This window comes from Balaenoptera ricei, chromosome 17 (assembly GCF_028023285.1).
Source record: "Balaenoptera ricei isolate mBalRic1 chromosome 17, mBalRic1.hap2, whole genome shotgun sequence".
Lineage (NCBI taxonomy): Eukaryota > Metazoa > Chordata > Mammalia > Artiodactyla > Balaenopteridae > Balaenoptera > Balaenoptera ricei.
In genome coordinates, this window is record NC_082655.1 from 37,641,239 (window position 1) to 37,662,856 (window position 21,618).

The 21,618-nt window shown below is 32.6% G+C and overlaps 1 protein-coding gene across 11 annotated transcripts in view; it reads right to left on the minus strand.

The window, feature by feature from the left end:
* The window catches only part of VPS13B (vacuolar protein sorting 13 homolog B), a 766,991-nt gene that overhangs the window by 651,883 nt on the left and 93,490 nt on the right, over positions 1-21,618 (minus strand). For all 11 annotated transcript variants that reach the window (XM_059902238.1, XM_059902239.1, XM_059902241.1 and 8 more), the window contains exons 14-16: positions 18,801-18,970; positions 15,807-16,001; positions 8,297-8,421 (exon numbers count right to left, since the gene is read on the minus strand). In XM_059902238.1, the coding sequence (XP_059758221.1) occupies positions 8,297-8,421; positions 15,807-16,001; positions 18,801-18,970 (490 nt within the window). The remainder of the gene's footprint in view (positions 1-8,296; positions 8,422-15,806; positions 16,002-18,800; positions 18,971-21,618) is intronic.

A 21,618-nucleotide genomic window follows, 5' to 3' on the forward strand; every position in this document is an offset into this window, starting at 1 on the left:
TTTGGACTTACCCCACACTTAGGGTCTCACAAGATAGGACATTCTTGTGTGCTCAATCTAAAATTTCAGATGGACAAAAAAACATATTTTCTAAGGAAATTCAAAGTTGACATACAAAATGAATGCATGAATTGAGCCAAAGACAAATGAAGATGGCTGTATGTCTCACTTTCAAACTTCCCTAAGCTTCTTTAAAAGATCTGTAAATTTTTAAGAACTGTACAGCTATTTGATTGGAATAGATGCCATTCACATATTTCGATAAGTTTGAATCTTACTTTGATGAAGAAATCTTTGATTCGCCTATCTTTCATTCATTTGATTCACCTATCTTTGAAGCAGAAACCGGTATCTGCAATGTATGTCCATTTCAATAGGATGTGACAGAGAGAAAAAGCAAACAATGCTGGATTTTTCAGAGACTAACATATGAATCCCAGTCTATTCTGAAATGTTTAGCTATGTGACCATACACAGATAAGTGTTCATATCTGCTTGTATTTGTTAAAACATATTCTCTATCATCAGATTGTTAAACTCAACGTTAATATCTATCACTAGAGAAATAATTTGTAATCAGAGTATGTGCCTTGGTTGAACTGATTTACCATTTGATAATACTTCAAAGAGCTATATTTCAATATTCTCTTCGATTTCAAAGTGAACAGCAATGAGCACTAGGCCTATGATAGTATTTTTTTAATAAATAATACTCACAAAAATTATTTTGGATTCCTTTAGCATTACCTATTTTTTTTAAAAGTTTCCATAATTAATGTCTTATTGCTAATAAAAAAGGTGATGAAGCAAATATGCATATGGATTTCAAAACATGACAAATATATATGTCCACCCAGAATGGGAACCATGAGGTGTTTATGAATTCATGTTAAAAATAGGTACTAAGAACCCAACCTTCCTACTATTTCTAAAACCTTCTATGTCCTCCTAACCTATTCCGAATAAAAGAAAGTAACGAGCTGAATGGTCATTTGATTTAATTGTTCATTTGTTTTCATTTTTATTTTATTTTGCAGTACTGAACTTGTCTATAACCTAAAGACTTATAAATTCCATATGTCAAGCACTATATCTACCTTTTGCAGAGCTTAACAGATATATAACTTTAAAACATGAGAAGAAAATTAAGCAGAAAAAGATCTCCCTATACCACAAAAAGTTACAAAATCATTTTGCAGAAAAACAATCTATTATAAGTAAGCCATCTCACAAACAGTAAGAGCAAAAAATACTGTGAAGATAAACTTGTAAACAACCCAAAGAATTCTAACAAATTCATCTCTTTCTTCTCTTCCCCAAATTAAGTAGACCTATTCCAAATAAACACATTACCACTTTTTACTTGCTTAAGCTATACCAATTCTTAAGAAAAACTGTGTCAAATCTAAAAGTTAACATTTCAAACAAAAAGTAAATGATATAAAGGAGATAAACTCAGCTTCTGGCTTTGGAGTTAAAGTAAACAGACTTAACATTGAAAAGCAATACAGTCCCACAGAATTGGATGAAAAATTTACAAAATCACATATATATAATAGGGGATTAATATACAGAATATATAAGGAACACCTTCAAATCAACAATAAAAACAATCCAATTTAAACATGGGCAAAGGACTTAAATATATGTTTCTCCAAAGATGATTATAAATGGCCAATAAGCACTTGAAAAGATGGAGGAAGTAGGGGGTTGGGTGAAACAGGTAAAAGGGATTGAGAGGTACAAGCTTCCAGTTATAAAATAAATAAGTCATGGGGATATATATACAGTATAAGGTATATAATCAATAATAATGTAAAAACTTTGTATGATAACATGGTCACTAGACTTACCATGATCATTTCATAATTTATTTAAATGCTGAATCACTATGTTGTGCATCTGAAACTAACATACTATTGTATGCAAACTATACTTCAAAAAAAAACACTAAGCATTAGAGAAATGCAAATCAAAACCACAATGAGATATAATCCCATATTCAATAGGATGGCTATCAACAAAAAATGGAAAATAACAAGAGTTGGTAAGGAAGTGGAGAAACTGGAACCCTCGTGCACTGTTGATGGGAATGATGGTGCAGTCACTGTGAAAAACAGAACAGCAATTTCTCAAAAAATTAAACATAGAATTATCATATGATTCAGCAATTCTACTTCTAGGTATATACCCAAAAGAACTGAAAGAAGGGACTCGAACAGATTATTTGTACACACATGTTCACAGCAGCATTATTCACAATAGCTAAAAGGTAGCAATAACCCAAATGTCCACTGATGCATGAATAGATAAACAAAATGTGGTATTTACATACAATGAAATATTATTCAAACTTAAAAAGGAATGAAAGGAAGGAAAGGAGGGGGGGAATGGGGGAGGGAAAGACATTCTGATATATTCTATAGCATGGATGAATCTTGAAACTTTACACTAAATGAAATACGCCAAATACAAAAGAACAAATATTCAATGATTCCATTTACATGTGGTATCTAAAATAGTCAAATTCATAGGGACAGAAAGTAAAATAGTAGTTACCAGGAGCTGAAGGAAGGGAGTAATGGGAGTTATTGTTTTAATGGGTACAGAATATAAAATTTCTGGAAAGTGGTAATATGAATAGTGGTAACAGCAGCACAACAACGTGAATGTACTTAATGCCACAGAACTTACACTTAAAAATGGTTAAAATGGTAAATTTTATGTTAGTTATATTTTACCATGATAAAAATTAAAATAATAATAATTTTTAAAGCGGTGTGATACAGTTGAAGGAGCCCTGAATCAAGAAAATGAAAATCAAATCGAGGCACTGATACTAACTGTGTGCTCTTAACTAAGTAACTTGACCTCTCTGGGATTCAGTTTTTTCATCTTTGAAATGAAAAGATTGTAAATGATGATGTAGGTGTCTCTTTTCAGTTCAAAACATTCCATGAAATCATATTCCAGATGCCAGAAGAACCAAAGCTGAAAATCAGGCTGCTGCCACTCAAGTGGAGATAAGAGAATTAACATCTCAGTTAAATCTTACCAGTTTTAAGACATTCTGCTACAGAGAATGTGAATCACAAAAGCAGACAGATGAAAATAAACACAGCTTTGGAAACAAGGGAATTAAAAAGATCTATCTCGAGGAACATTAAAAACACCCAACTCTATGCTCCTAAGGCCTCAAACTGGGCACTTAAGCAAACACCATTTTCAGTCCTGTGGGGTGGGTTACTCATTCTCTGTTTGCTAATAAATATTATGGGCATTTTTGTTATACTTGAAGGGTCCAGCTTCCATTAAAGCTAAAAGCATTTACTCTGGTGTTACAGCAGAAAAATGGCTGCTTCAGTTTCCATTTCAGGGAGGCAAAAGGATCAGTATCTGCCTCACCTCTCCCCATCAATACCATGAACCTACTAGCACCAAATCCTGTATTTCCTATTTAACACTGAACTCAAACACAGATTCCACAGAAGCATCTTCCTCCCACAAATAAACTGTTCAATAACTTCACTAGTCAAAACCAAGCTATCTGGCACTGTGCTAAGTAAGGAATGGATCCCTTAATCTTGTAAAGAAATACATGTTTTCCCACATTCCTATGAGTATGAAAATGGCTCATGACATAAATAAGGAATAATTATGAAAAAGAAGAAACATGAAACAGATTTTGATTCAATATGAGAAAGAGCTTTAGAGCTGCCCAACAATGAATCTGGTTGCCTCAGAAAGTAGCTAACTCCCTTTGAATAAAATGTTCAAGCCTTGGATAGATGACCATAAATCAAAGCTATGTCATAACGACTCAGAAATTGAGATAATACCTAAGATTCCACCTAACTCTAATGAACTTCAATTCTACGAGATCAGCAGCACAGTAGTATCTATATACTATTAATTGCTACTAGGAGAATTCAGACTTATTAGCTGTACTATCATAACTAGCCTCTCTACACATGGAAATTCATATTTACTATAAGGCAAGAAAGTATACTGAGCTTTTCAAAGATGATTAATAAAAGATAATTTATATCTTCACTCCTTTCGGGTAAGGAAGGGATCAAGGACTTTGGAATCAAATAACCCTCCATGAGAATCCTTGTCCAGCCACTATGTGACTTTGGACAAGTTATGTAACCTGAGTTTTTTAGTTTTATAAGAGGGAATATCACCTAACCTCACAGGGTTGTTATGAAAACTTTGTTAAACTAAGTGCCTAACACTGTATAAAAAAGTATAGTATTCTCTTTCAAATCCTACCCATTCTTTAATAACCTGCTTGAAAGTTACCTTCTCCATTTTCTCCATGACTTTCTAAGCCAAAGTAATTTTTCTCTGAACTTCCAAAATTTATTTATAAATAAGATCATATTTTTGAACCCTCAATTATAGGAGAAAGTGAACTTGAAACTACATTATGGTTGTTAGTTTAACAGCCTGATCAGAAAGCAATGGGACTAATGAATATCTGATTAACTGGTTTAACTATTTTTAAGTGTTCATATTAAAAAGTGTAGACATCCTTATTTGTGTACAAGTCCAGGCCCAAAGTAGTCTTCCAAATTCCTCTCCCACTGTATCCCTTCACAGATCTGAATGGACTAACCCTGACTTTGTCCAGACAACATTGTCACCTAGAAGCCTCTACACCCTAACCAGCCTCTGAATACCTGGATATCTAACTGATTCAGCCATTAAAGCCCAATTCCAAGGCCACTTTTCTGAAGCCATTCCTGAGGTCCTAGAGAAATTCTCTAATTTTTTTAAACTAACAAGAAAGACATTCTGCTTAAGCCTCAATTTTGCAATTTAATGACAACTGTTTTCATATGTGTCTGTGTCCTCCCCTACTAGACTGTAAGTCTTCCTGGTGAGGGGATATCTTTTACCCTCACTGCATTCTACTTTATTCTTTCCCCAATCCCAACACTTAGCACAATGCCCATCAAGACACAGAAAAATGAAAAATATTTAATGACATCTGATGTCCCCTAATACAACTGAAGCATCTTAACGGAAAGAAAAAATAGCAAAGGAATAAAAAAAGAAATTGACACAAACTTCAGGCACCTATTTTTAAATTAAAACTGCAGATCAAGAATGTGTAAATCGTCAATGTTCATATAACATTGTATAGTGACAAAGGCAAACTATCTAAAAACTACATTACACAGAATAGATGAATCTCACAAATTATTTTAAGTGACAGAACCAGTCAAAAAAGGAATATATGTTGTATGATTCCATTTATATTAAATCCAAGAATATATGCTATTAGATACCAGGATAATGGTTAACACTAGAGGAGGATGAAAGAGAGAGGCTTTTGGGTTGCTGGTAATATTCTGTTTCTTGATCTTTCAGCTGGTTACCAAGCATTCAGTTCAGTTATGAAACACTGTAACATATGCACTTTTCTATAAGATATTAATATTTAAATCAGAAATTTTGAAAGAGTTGAAATGTTTATCATTTCTCTGTATTGAAAAAAATGTTAAGGCCAAGAATATATCTAAAAGCCTAAAAGCATTATCACTGTAGAAATTTTTAAAATAACTATGGACAGTAGACCAATGCTTAACTCTGCTAGCAAAAACAATGCTATGATACTTTATTGTCCTTTAACCAACCATTTACTGCCCTTTTTTAAACATCTCATATCAAAAAAAGTCAAGTTAAAATTTAAATTAATTGCTCAAGATTTATGTCATTAATTATTATTGGTCACTGCTTTTCTCACCACACCCTACACATTTCAGTCCTGTTCAAAGGAACTAAAAGAGCTAAAGTTAACCTGATATAAAAAAATGAAAAAAAATTTTTTGAAAAGTTTATTTTTGTATGTTTGAAAACTATGTAATATAGAATGAAAGATACAATGTAACCAAAATATTTTGAAAAAATTAAATCTAAGAAACTGGAGTTTTGTAATAGCTTGCTCATTCAGGTTAAAATATATTAACATGAACATTTAAACGGGAGAGAAATAACTTTTTTTAAATGTTACTTAAGCCACGTATTTTAAAAATTACCAAACCTGATTAAATTAAATATTATTTGTTTGCAGCTTCATATATAATTAATATCTCAATTTAGAAATATTTTAAAACAAAGAGTATACACTATTTTGCTGATTTAAGTAAAATCTAGATTTTCATTACTAACTCAAACATACCAACTAAAAAATTTTCAATGTGCTATAAAATGCCTTTGTTTCAAATGCTGTGGCCTGTAGTAAATATGCTCTTCTCATTACTGCATGAAATATAAACACAGCTTCATAAATGTGCTTTAAGAAACTCTGAAATGTGAATTTTAAAAGTCCAAATGAAACAGCTTGTATAATTTGAGGAAGGGAGAGACCATGAATGGGGACAGAGCTGACATAATCCTCACTCACTGCAACAGTTAAATAGAATTCTCAGTTCTCATATGATTTCTATTTATTTCAAGTATTATATGATGTATTTTATCTGGTATTTTATTCATTTCATTTAACTAAGATACATCTCAATTTATTGAGTTTTGTATTGATTACTTTCAATTTAGAGTTGCTAAGAATAATTATAGCTTACTTTGTATTTGCTAAGGAAAACAATTTAAAGAAACTATTTCAAAACAACATACTTCTGTAAAGCATAGCAGAAATACCACTGAAATAATGTAGAAGTGGTCTTAACTACAAAAAAAGCAAATCACATCCAAATAAATATTAGCATTCTGTGATCTCATGCTTTTAGTATTTAATTGGAATATTTTCATTTAGATGTCAGCAGATATATTTTAAACCAAATTTGGCAATATTTAGAGCAAGCCTTACACATCCTTGACATAAGCCTTACCTATTTAAATATTCAACTTTTTTCATATAAAGACTATAATTCACTTTGGAAATTTTGGCTGTTTTATTTTTAAAAAGAACTTAAGTATTTCCCACGGTGAACTGCATTGTATCTAATAAAATTTTAGGGTCTTGAGTGATAAATAAATCAGCAGATACAAATATCTATTAAAGTTGATATTGACTTATCAACTGAGACATATCCCATGGTATTTTGTAATAGACCAGAATATAATACTTGGCTCAAATGCAACATGTAAACAACAATAAAAAGTTGAAAAGTGATTCTCTACACAGCATAATAAGTGCCATATGAGGACTATGGATGACTAAGGACAAAATTAAACTTATCAAGAGAAATTAAGAATAAAATAATTTAACAGTGATTTCACTTTATAGAAGAACTGGTTCCAATACGAATTAACTTCAAGTTCTATATTTTTTTAATTTTCTGAATCAACAGGCAAATTTCTTTGAAAATGTTAGCATTTACTTTACAAATTTCATTTTAAAAGTTATATATTATTAAAGGAACTATATTGTTAACAAATGAAGTACTTTAGATAAAGAAGTCAAATCTATTTTCTGAAAGTTTTGTTGCTTTTCATAAGTAACTAATGAAAATACATCCTACAAAAATAAGCTTAATACTAATTAGGAGGAAAAAGCAAAGATGTATTCCCAATAATTGAAATGATCCAAATTTTAAAATACAGAAATATTTCACCAGAATATAATTTCATTTATCTAAATCTTATTTCATATACTTAAACAATTATTTCTTTAATATTAAAAACACTGCTTTCAACTAAAAGAAAAAGGTATGATTAGTAACTATTGACTCTCTTTCTATAAATCTCTTTTAATTCAGGAAGAATGACCTCCAAATAAAGGAATCCAATACTAAATGAAAGTAAGGGCTAAAATCAGTTTCTGCCCAAATGCAGAGTGACTGTAAACAGACATGTCAAATATACTAAATCTATGTCATGGGTATACTTTTCTCAGTGGTTAGGAATACACATGAAATTGTTACTTAGTTGAAAAATACTTTGGCCTTGATATTAATTTGCAACTTATTAAAAAATCTTTGTAACCTCTCAAAAAAGAAAAAAAAAAAAAAGAAAGTACTTGCCCTGCAGTTCCTATACAATGTGAAAAAGCAACATTTTACTATAGCTGTGATATGGATTGATAGTTATTACCCCAACAACAGTTATCACCACCACAAATACTATAACCTAATAGATTTCAGACATTTAAAAGAGATTTTTAACGTCTCAGTAAAAAAAAGATACATGAAGTATTAACTTCACATATTTTTCTAAGGTTTTATATAAAACTAACACACTGGCATAAGACGGATACGATTGGGTTTTTTTCCCCTCCTAAGATAATAAGTGAAAATTACCATAAACCACACTTTAACACAATACTTACCAGCATGTGGACAGTTTCAGAAGTTTACCATAAAGAGCAGTGCTGAAAGAGGGAATAATCGGTACAGGTACGCAGTAAGATCCCCTACAATCCAAAGAGGTCAGTCCTGCCTGGAAACCAAATATCTGCAACAAAAAGAAAAGATCCAAATGTTCACAGAGACAAAGTTTTAGTAAGCACAGGATGAAATATGTCAGTTTCAATTTGCTCTACAACAGCTGCACACTAAATATGTTCTGATGTCTTTTTCCACTTCCCAAACATCAACATTTTCTTCTATTAAATAGGACATTAAGTCAGAATTAAGAAATTTAAGTACACAATATTTCTTTCATATCCCTGCAAGATGACTCTTCTTTTGACCAATTTTAGGTTTCACATTTTATTTCTATACATAATTCTCATTTCGCATTTTACTGTCTGCTAAAATGCACATATTCTCTGTTAAACTGACTACATTGTGCACATCACAGATATTGTTAGTAAATCATTGTTATATCATTTTATTCCTAAAAGAACATTAACTACAACAAAAACAATCTTAAAAAGTATTTTGCCTTCAACTTACGGTATGCACACACAAAAAGGATATCCAAACATATCCTAAATAATGTTACATCTTTTCCCTTTTCTTTTGTAAAAATAATGGTAGAGCTGAGGTTTTTCACCTCAAGAAATTTGGTACATGGCATAAATTACTCCTTATAAGTTTATACTTAAAACTAGCAGATCACATTCAAAAATTTTATAAGCATTCCCTGAAATTCCTGAAAACTACATTTGCCTTCATAGGAAGAATCAATGTAACATCACATTTTACATGAAACGTTGCAGAGAACTGATTATGATATTTCTTCTTCCATTATTTTCAATAAAGTAAATGTTTCAAACAGGAAACACTGACACACAGAGATACAAAACAAAGAGTTACTGTTTTCCAACAACATGCAAAAGCAGTTTAACCCCAACATTTATGTTTCATTATTATTTTTTATTCCTTGGGTTTATAAAGCACTAACTTTCTTATCTCTAGGATTAATATTAGCTGCTAAATTCTACAGTGAAACATGTTTAAAATACCTCAGTAACTAATTTCCAATACAAAATACTTTCATTTAATGAACATAAACTAATGATCAATTTCTTAGAAAGTAATATTAAACTGCTTCCCAACGGTTTCAAAAAGCTATTCTGCTCCTACCATTCATCAAACTGACAATGTCAAATCTTTTCCTGTAAAGTCAGTTTTCAGTGAACGAAGTAACATTTTGGAAAACAGACATTAGTTAGAATTTTGTACGTTCAAAGAAAAACTGCATTTCAAAGGGCCTACCTACTTAATTACTATCAAGAAAAATGAAAGTGATATACCTACTGATTCCTATAAATCCCACTATTAACCAAGATGCAAGAAATAAAGAATTGAGAAGAAAAAGAAAAAAGTATGTTTCTAATACTTAATTGATCAGCCTTAAAAATTAAGTTATTCCACATATATATTCTTTGAAGACTTGCTCTAAGCAACACTATATGCAAAGAACTTCTGGGCACTGTACAATTTCAGCATTTCATATTTCCTCTGAAAGGGCCAGTATTTAAAAGTTTCTGAAATTTGCAATTATTAATACCACTTAATACAAAGCATGATTATTCAAACGATGCCCAACCTCCAAATATTTCTAGAGTATGAACCAGGGTAATACTTTATCAAACTAGATTATCTGTGTTCAACTAAGAACGCTCTCAAGCCACCTTCTAATATTCTATAAATGTCCCAACAGTATAATCACAGACACTATCATTAATGTACTCAGATGGAAACTGGGTGTTGAGGAGATCCCCTGCTGGTTGTCTGCAGAACTGCAAAGGACTTTGGGGAAGGTCCTGCATATTATTCTGTAATTTTTTTAAGCTTTTACTAAATGTACATGTTGTCCAGAGATGACTCCAGAGAACATTCAAGCAAGTATAAATTACAGTGAAATCAAAAATAATTATTTCAAAAGAACCATAAAAAATAATTATTTCTTTTTTTTGTTTGTTTAGTTTTGTGTTTGCTCTTCGAAATAACCAATTTCAACTCTCTCTTTTAAATCACAGCAGTAAGACACACAGATTTACCATACCTATATAACCGAATAACTCGTCAACAACCCTTGACCAAGATTACAAATCCTTTATCTAGAAAAAGGAAAACCAGCACAGTATGAATTGAGGTTGTTTTCACCAGGACTGTCCATAGATTCAGAAATAGAATAAAAATACTTATTAATAACACTGCAAACCAACAGTCTGAGGCATCAAGAATGTATGAAGCAGTAAGTGCAACTACTAATAGAAGTTTTAGCTGAAGGAAATGCCAACTTGACTAAGATGACTTACATATGACATAAAATGAAAAGTTAAATATGCAGTGCCACCTTTTAAAAAATCCAATTAGAAAACAATTTAACTAAATCACCTCATTTTACATATGGGAAAAATGAAGTCTAAAAAGGATAAAGGACTTCTTCATAATTACCTATTGCTGGAACAGCAATATGATGTTTCATTTGATTTAGCTCATCTATTAGCTCACAATTTCACTCTGCCTTGCTTCCTCCCTCTATTCCCTGCTTCCCCTCTCCAAAAAAATATGGCTGATTCACCACTTACTCTTAAAGAAAAAACAATCTTTCTCATCACTACCTCTCCCCTCCAACCATCAGTAAAATTCCATTTCTCATCTGTCATCAGCAAAAATCTTGAAAAAGTAGGCTGGAAAATGCCACCTTTTTTTTTTCATTGCCTACTCATTCCTTAAACCCTCTAAATCTAGTTTCTATTCATGTATCCATTGAAACAAAAAGAAACTCTGGACTGAAACTGATACTTATATTCTTTTCTTATGGAGAGAAATTAAGTATTTTCTCCTAATTTTTTTCCACCAACAATTTAAGTGAGGAAACAATAAATAATAAGTAATTTTTTTCATCACCCAGAATTTTTTAAATGAATGTCATGTTGTCACCTGTACTTTTAATGAAATAAAATCCTTCAGAATACATAAGGAACACTTACAACTCAACAATAAAAAGACAAAATAACTTCATTTTAAAATGGGCAAAAGATTTGAATAGATATTCTCCAAAGAAGATATACAAATGGCCAAGAAGCAGATGAAAAAAAAATGCTCAACATCATTAGTCACTAGGGAAACATATATCAAAACCATGAGGAGATACCTCTTCACAACCACTAAGATGATTAAAATCAAAAAGACAGTAGTAACAAGTGTCAGTGAGGATATGGAGAAATAAGAACCCTAATTCACTACTAGTGGGACAGTAAAACAATGCAAGAATCCCTTTGGAAAAAAAAGTTTGGCAGTTCCTAAAAATGTTAAAGACAGAGTTACCATAGAACAGGCAGCTCCACACCGAGGTATATACCCAAAGGAAATGAAACCTGTGTTTATACAAAAACCTATACAGAATGTTCATAGCTATATTATTTGTAATAACCAAGGATTGGAATCAACACAAATGTCCACCAACCAGATAAATGGATAAACAAAATATAGTATATATCTATATAATGTATTATTCAGTCATAAAAAGGTAATAAAGTACTGATACATGTTACAGAATAGATGAACCTTGAAAAACATTATGCTAAGCGAAAGAAGCCAGCCACAAAAAACCATATGTTGTATGATTCCATTTATATGAAATATCCAGAATAGGCAAATACAGAGACAGAAAGAGATTAGTGTTTACAGGGGGCAGGAGGAGTCAATGGAGAGTAAATACTAATGGTTTCTTTTTGGGGTGATAAAAATGTTCTGGAATTAGATAGTGGTGATGGTTGCTTTAACTCTGTGAAAATACTAAAAATCACCAATTTCTATTCTTTAAAAACGGTGAATTTATGGTATGTAAATTATTTCAATAAAATTATTAAAAAATTTAAAACCTTACAACATAACTAAAGTTTACCTGATCCATGACCCTCACGCTAGTCTCACTGGCCCCCCACCAAGCCCAGATGCCCAGATCGCCCAAATCTACTTTCAGGAGTTCAGAACGTATCCCGCCCTTTTGTTATACCTTTATAAACCCTTTTATATCTGTGAACAATCTTTAGCACTATTTTGTATTCTTAATTTACATAAATGGTATCATACTATACATACCATTACGCTTCCTGACATTCCCACCAAAAATTATGCCTCAGAGAGCTATCCATGTGGGTATTTATAGACCTATAGCTGTACATATCTGTACATGCAAAATTTCTCTGGGACAAGGGTCAACAAACTACAGTATACAGGTCAAATTCTAACCACTGTCTGTTTTTGTACTACCTACAAGCTAAGAATAGTTTTTACACATGTACATTTATAACTGATCTGATGACAGGGAACACTAAGCTGAAACCCCAATTAGGTGAAATGTTACCCGAAGAAAAAGAATTCCTTCTTCTCGTTAGTAAAACTATATTACAAAAAAAGAGTCCTATCTTACATTTTGAATTTTGTCAACTCAAGATTCATGGAAATTTGTTCTATTATTTAAGTACCTACACAATATCCTAAATTTTGCCTCTTGGCCCACAAAGCCTAAAATACTTACTATCTGAATCTTCAGAGAAAAGTCTGCTGGCCCTTGCTATAGTATATATATTGAAAATTGGAATGGATCGGTATAAGGTAGATGAGTTTTCAAATTTATTAGATTCTGCGAAAGCACTCTCCAAAATGATACCAATTATATATCCACCAGCCATGTGTGAAAGCACAATTCCTTGAAATTCCCAGGGAAAACTATTTACTGGAGGTCAAAAACTCCCAAATCCAAAAAATTCAAAGGGTTTTGATTCTACTATAACCTTCCTGATCTCTCTGAAGCATCTGCCATAGCTGATCCTTATGAGTAAAACGCCTTAAATTTATACATTTTTCTATAGTTTACATAATGCTTTCACTAACTTCTTTTTTATGTATGTTTCAAACTTTAGGTGACTTTCAATGTCTTAGCTACTTGATGCCACACTTATTCAAAAATGGGTTTAGCATTTAAATACAGAGGACTTGGTAAGACATATGAAAGTTTCACCTGCATGTTTTCTTCCATGCCAACTCTCTCAATTAATAAACTTCATTACATGAAGTGGGAACTATATACTATTTTGTCAAATAGTCAATACAGTCACATTTACGTACACAAACTTAAAACTTAAGCATTTATTTGAGTATTTAATTGAAAATTACTTGAGTCTAAAATGCCAAAGACACATGAAGTAGACATTTAAATCTTCCACTGTAATATTTCAACACTGTAATAATGAAAATTAAACTTTGAAAACTTCCTCAAAGGTTACAGTAATCATCCCAAGTAACATGAACTGCTATAAACTTTAAAACAAATCGGTATTTTTAGTCAGTTCCAAACAGTCACAAAACTAAAACTCTCTACCAAGTCCTGAAAGTTTTTTTAAAATGTACTAGGCCACTGAAGAAGCATCAGAAATGCAATGAAATTTTTTTTAATGTAATCAAATGGTCAAGACTAAAGACTTTAGTTTTTAGAGTATTCAATATTCTTAATACCAATGAAAAGTTTTTCTACATATATTATACTATGCCCAACACCTGACTTCCTGGGACATTTAACTTATCCATTATAGCTGTAGTCAAACTAACCAAAACTTTATCTGGACTACACTGTAACTTTTACATTTCCCTGGAAATTCAAGTGAGCATTTAACATATTAACAAATAGTAGTGGTAAACAACTATTCCAATAACTTTTATGTCAGTATGAATGACAACCATATTGGTGACCAATAGCTTTGGTGACCATTTTCCTTGAGGATAGGGCATGCCTGTTTCATCTTCAATGCTGAGTGTCTGCAGTATGGAAAGAACTCAGTACTTACCAAATGAATGAATCCCACGTAAGTAGAATACCTTGGAAAGAACTGCCTAAAATTAGACTTGCTTTGATAAAACAAGGCAAATACTCTTAACAATATAACCTGATATTCAAGTTGTGCCAATCTTAAAAAAAAAGTCATACACCTCAGTGTATTAATTGTGGGAGTGAATAAAAAAGCACAAGTATGTATCTAACTTTCAAAAACACCTTCTGCTACTCTCCGCATGACATAAAACACTTGTTACAGATCATTATAATAATGATCCCCAAAGAATCGTACTTTCCTGTGTCCACACCCCTTTGTAACATAATACTGTCAACTCCTCCATCAAGGAAGTAGAATTTCCTTCTCCATCATCTTAAAAATGGGCTTTGCATGGACATCTAGAAAAAGATGAGTTTTTCCACTCTACATGGTTTGAAAACAATCAAATTTTAACATCTTAAATTTAAATATGCCTGGAGGTGATCTAAAACTAATATCTTTAAATTGCTTTCTTTTTACTCTACAAGGACACAAATATTTAAGAACTTCAAAACATCAAACTATAAAGCATGAAACAATAAAGCCAGGAGTCTATTTTTGGAGTTCTCTAATTTTCACTACTTTACATAAAATTTAGTGCATTTTTAGTACTTTTTTTTTTTTTTTACATCTTTATTAGAGTATAATTGCTTTACAATGGTGTGTCAGTTTCTGCTTTATAACAAAGTGAATCAGTTATACATATACATATGTCCCCATATCTCTTCCCTCTTGCATCTCCCTCCCTCCCACCCTCCCTACCCACCCCTCAAAGCACAGAGCTGATCTCCCTGTGCTATGCGGCTGCTTCCCACTAGCTATCTATTTTACGTTTGGTAGTGTATACATGTCCATGCCACTCTCTCACTTTTAGTACTTATTCTTGATTTCAACTTGACATAGCTTCCTTTAGTCCATAAAACAGAATTTAATTAGGTACATGCTATCTCTACTTAGATTATACATGTGTATTTGCTTAGCAAAAACACTTGTTACTCAACATCTGAGTTTATCTATTTGTAAGTACCTATAGTGGGATGTATCACATATTTATTAAAAAAAGAGATGGAAGAGCTGAGCAAAGTCTCCAATAATTAACTTTACATAACTTGATTTAAAGTAATAAAGTTTTCCTTGGCATTAAGAAATTAACATGAATTCAATAAGAGGAAAATGACTAAAAAAAAAATGTGTTAAACTCGCTTTATAAAACATTGTCTCTCACAAATATTCCCCTCAAAGAAATCACGAGTCTTTTAAAACATCCTTAGTGCTCTTACACATTGCTTATAATCAATGATATATACAATCTTCAAAAATTATAATTACTATTATCTTACAAATATCAAGCTATTAACACCAAATAATTGAAGAAATCTTTAAAATAGGTACACTTTTATTTTTATATTAATTATGCTGAATAATGAATATACCTATCATATCTTATTTAAATCTCATCTTACAGGGTACTAATTCTGTAAAATTACAACTCCAAGAAAAAAAAGATTTATTTAATTCTCCCGAAGGCAACCAAATACTAATACACAAGAAAATTCACTTTTCATACCTTAAGGTAGCAATGTGCGTAGCAATAATGAAGCAGGTTATCAGAAGGCTGAGTAAGGCTGCTGACCACATGCACCAAATGTTCAGCATACATCGGCACAGAATGTTCCAGATTAATTTTATCCACCAGTATCTGAATGGATGGCAAAGGCCGAAGAGACTGGAAGTTTGTAGTATTCATGAAATTACTTGAGTTCTAGAAAATAATAGTGTTCATTTTATATTTCAGGAGAAAGTGACTGATGTGCAATGCCCTCTATACAAGCTTCAGAGTGACACATTATGCAGTGATATCAAATCATCCTAGAAATGATGCCTTGCTATGGGACTCTCTTACTGTAACCAAATAGAAACACCTTCTACATATTTTTAGGTATATCCCAGATTTCAAAGAATGCCTATTTACTGTGAAATTATCAGTGCCCTTTTAGCTAAAGCTTTTTATTTTTTCAGTCAACTAGAATATTGTCACAACGTGCCTCAGTACACTGAAGGTATTTTCTTAAGCTCAATAATTCACACAAAAAAAATCCTAGATATTCCAGAGCCTTTATCTTCTTTCCCTTTATTCACATTTAGATGACTAAACGACTAAGTGCACTACTCAAGACAGTCTGAAAGATACTCACAATAAGCAAAGTTTGCAGGACAGAAAAATTTCCGATCCACATCATATCTACTAATATTAAAAATGCTAAAGGCTCATAAAGTCCTAAGAATCTTGAGGTAGGCTTGGTATTTTCAGCGTTACAGAATCTTTCTAAGCTTCCAAGTAAATGCAGATAAATTTCAACATGTCCAGGGTATGAACCCAATTAGCAAGCCACCCCTTCCAGCCCTTGAACTTATTCCCATACCTGTAGCTCTCAATGAGGAACAGTATGACCCTCCATCCAGAGGTGTGGGAAGAACAGTTTAATTGTTTTGTCTGTCTTTCATTATCATAATAATAGGGGAACAGTACTGGCATTTAGCAGGCATTGGGTAAAGATGGTAAAACTACATAATACTTCTCTAGTCCAAAAAGCCAATAGTACCATTATTGAGAAACACTGTGCCTAAAAATAAGTTGAAGATACAGTTCTTCCTTTTTGACTCATTAATAATTTTTAAACCATCACGTATTGAGCAATTACTTTACTAAGGGACTTTATTTTGGATTACTGAGATATAATATACAGTAAAGCACAAAATCTTAAACATAGAGTTCAACAAATTTTTATGTATGTAACCACCGCACATTTCAAGCACCCTAGAAGTGTCTCCTATATCCCTTCTCAGGTAACATCAAATCCCCACCAGGGGTGGCCACTATTCTCACTTCTGTCTGTTCTTTGACTTCATTTAAACAGAATCACACAGTACATACTCATGTCTGCCTTCTTTCATTCAACATATCTCTGAGAATTATCTACTGTTCACTCTTTGAGTCAACACTTATCATTATGGAATGACTCTCTTTACTTCTATCAATACCTCTTGTCTTAAGCTCTACATTTTCTGATATTAAAATAGCCACTCTATCTTTCCTTTGATTAGCTCTTAAATGATGCATCTTTTTCCATCCTTTTATTTCTAGTTTGTGTTATAGTTTTCAGCTACAGAATTTCATTTCATTCTTTTTTTAATGGATTGAGGTCTTTTGAAATCCTCCACTTTTTTGTCTCTTTCTTGAACTTATTAACCATAGTTACTTTAAAGTTCATGCCTATACTGTCATATTTTAATTCTTCTCCACTAAAATTTTCCCCAGATGATCTCTTTACCCAGCAATACAATGAACGATTATGAGTGGTTGATAGAGAGCAAATATACAAAATGAAACTGATATATCTTAATTCTCTGCCATACTTCCATAAGTTCTTTTTATTTAAAGTTAGGACTATTTTTACTTCTATAATCATCATCATGTCACCATTAAAAGAAATATAACCCCCAAAATAATAAATTAAAGATAACAGATAATACCTTATATGTATATGGCAGACTTAGAAAGCAATACATTGTATATGGACCTAAAATATTAAGCATCTAATAAGTCCTCATTAAGAAACACAGTAATAATCACTGGGTTCTTAATATGTGCAAAATGGTTTACATGCATTATTTCACTGAATATTCAAAATCATTCTAGGAGCTAGGTACTTTGGGGGAACTGCTCTATGCCAGCACCCAGACAATCTTAAAATCCATGTAGCCCACAAGGCAAGGCTAAAACACACAAGACCTAAGCCTTGGTGGAGCACCCTATGATATTATCAGAACAGGGGAAAATAGGTGGTCTTGTGCAGAACTGGTGAAAGACCATTTCTCAGTCGACTTCTCATCTTGAGAAATGCTGCTATGGGGAAATTTTCTCATCAGCATCCCTCATTCACGGGGCTTTCCATCTACTCTCTCAGAGTACAGCTGTAGGCTATATAAATGCTTAGCTGCAGTGTGGAACTGAGTCCTTGTCAACAAGGTATCCTACCATGTGTGCTGCAGGTCATTTGGCGCTCTAGATTCAGGGTTGTCCTGAAAGGGACAAGGCAAGCCAACACCATTACTGATTTGCTTTTGCTGTCTATGTAAGTAATAAACTATCTGAATCTATCTGGGCTTGTTGCTTCTTTACTGGCTGACTCTGTCAGCCTACATGAAAAATATAATTTTCTTTTGTTTTTCAGAAAACGAAAACAAGGCTTAGAGATATAAAGCAGTGTCCTAAGGTGTCAGAGCTTGTACATGGTCTGACATCGAGGCAAATGCTCTTCAACATTTCTTTATAGAGCCTTAGCTTGAGGTTATTTTTTTAATCTATTTATTTATTTATATAATATAGATAAATTATTTTCTAAGAATTAATAATCGTAGCTACATTGCTTTAACTTCACCATGGATAACTATTATATATAGACAGATATTCTATTATTTAATCAACTTCCTCTTACAATATCACAGGACCAATAAATATACATGTATGAGAAAACAAGTAGTGAATGACAAAATATACCTTTTCTCCCATAATGACAGGCAGCAAATGATCCAGCAAGTTGAATTCAGCCATGAAAATTGTGAAGGTACATTTGAGGAGAGTAACACTTGTATGTCGAGTAGGAATATATTCCTCCAAAGATGCCACTTCTTCAGGATTCAGCACTGTTTCACTTTCACCCTTAATATCTAAAATGAAATAATAAAAATTCAATGAAAATTTATTTTTAAATAATTTTCTTAATTAACTAAAAAATTAATTAGTTCTCCAAATTTTAAGGTCAAATTCTTTTTTTCAACAATGAAGCAGCCGTAAAAGTGTTGCCTTTAACAAGAATAAATTACTCTAGAAATGTATGTCTTTGCTATGTAAAATTTTGTTTTATATTTTTAAATATTTCTTAAATATTTTAAAGAAATTTTTAATCTCTGTCATTAAAAGAATAACAGCTTCCTTTCATAAAAACACCACTGAGATAATGTAAATTCAAGCCACAGACTAGGAGAAAATATTTGCCATAGACAGACACATAGATAGACATAGGTATATGCACAAAGGACTTGTACCCACAGCATATTAAAAATTAAAAACTACCTAAAAATCAAAAATAAACAAATAATTCAATGGAAAAATGGGCAAAAAGCCTTGAACAAGCAAAAGATAATATATCCAAATGGTCAAAAGTTATTTCAAGAGCAAGTTAACATCGTTAGGTATCAGATAACTGCAAATAATGTCACGATGTGGTAGCACTACACATCCACTGGAAAAGCTAAAATGAAAAAGACTAAGAATACTAAAAGTTGGCAAATATGTATCAGCAAACTTTTTCTATAAAGAGCCATATAGAAAATACTTTAGGGGAGACTTCCCTGGTGGCGCAGTGGTTAAGAATCCGCCTGCCAATGCAGGGGATACAGGTTCGAGCCCTGATCGGGAAGATCCCACATGCCGTGGAGCAACTAAGCCCATGGCCCACAACTACTGAGCCTGCACTCTAGAGCCCGCGAGCCACAACTACTGAAGCCCGTGCACCTAGAGCCCATGCTCTGCAAGAAAAGCCACCGCAATGAGAAGCCCGTGCACCACAACGAACAGTAGCCCCCGCTCACCACAACTAGAGAAAGCCCAAGCACAGCAATGAAGACCCAATGCAGCCAAAAATTAATTAATTAATTTTAAAAAAAATACTTTAGGCTTTGTGGGTCATACAGTTTGTCCCAATTACTCAATTCTGCAACTGTAGTACAAAAGCAGTCACAGACAAAACATAACTGAATGAGCAAGACTATCTGTTCCAATAAAACTTTACCTATGAAAACTGAAAATTAATTTTCACATAGTTTTCATGTGTCACAAAATATCAATCTTTTTTGTATTTTTTCCAACTATTTAAAATGCAAAACCCATTATCAACTCATAAGCTGTACAAAAAGAGGTAATAAGTCATAATTTGCCAACCCCCTGATCAAGGGCAACTAAAACTCTCCTACACTGCTGGTAGGCGTGTAAAGTGATTCAACCAAATTGAAAACAGTTTGGAGATATTTACTAAAGGTGAACATATATGATCGTTTTACCTAAGTGATTCCACCCTTAAATTCCCAACAGAAATGAGTATATATGTTAATCAAAAGGTATGTACTAAAATGTTGGTAGCATCACTACCATAATAACCAAAAACTAGAAACTAACCAAATACTCATCAACAGTAAAATGGATAAATAAGTTATGGTATATTCACAAAATGGGATACTAAAAAGAAATGAGAATGAATCCCACAAACATAATGTAAGCTAAAGCCACAGGCAAAAGAGTATATACTGTGTGATTACATTTACATGAATTCTAAAATATGCCAAACTAAATCTAGGATGTTAGAAGTAAGGAGAGTGGTTACCCTTGGGGTTCAGAGTAATAACCAAAGGAGGGCAAGAAGGAGAATACTGGAGTGCTGGTAAGGTTCCATTTCCTGAACAGTTAGTCACATAGATGTGGTTAAGTTTACAAAATTCGCAAAGCCATACCCTTAGTTTTGTGTGCTTTCCAGTATGTATCTTACACTTCAATAACGAAGTTAAAAAAAAAAAAGTGGAGGGGAACTGCTAACTACTCAGAGAACTGCCTGTACAAAGTCAGTTAGCAGCAGTTTCTTTATAGAGATCATAAATATTTCTGAAATGATAAACTGCTTCAAATAAATATTCATTTTCTATAAACGTGTGTGTGTGTGTGGCGTAATTCCACTGTGGAAGAGATTGCTAATTGCAGTCTTTTCTTCTTCCTTTTAGCAATAAAACTCTCTGAATTTTAAGTGAGGTATATGGACTCTGTCTAGAGAATACATTTTCCAGCCTCCCTGGCTGCTGGGTGCAGGGACATGTTACTAAGTTTGGGTCAATAAGATGACAGAGCCATGTCATTAAGTGAAACTACATGCCTACCATTTTCTCTTGTTCCCCCTTCCTGTTGCTTAAAATTAGACACTGTAATGGTAAGCCAACATTGACCATGTAGATGAAGTATACCTCAGAGGATGGTGGAAAACCAAGATAAAAGGAATTCTGGGTCTAAGACCACATCATGAAACAGAGTCACCCTAGTCCCCTGGAGTACCTACCAGCTTGGGTTTTAACATGAGAAAAATTAATTATATACTGTTTTTTGTGTGAACATTAGTTCTCATTTCTCTGGGATAAATGCCCAGGAATGCAGTTGCTGGGCTATATGGCAGCTGCATGTTAAGTTTTTTTAAAAACTGCCAAAATGTTTTTAGAAGTGGCTGTACCATTTTATATTTCCACCAGCAATGAATCAGTGATCCAGTTTCTTCATG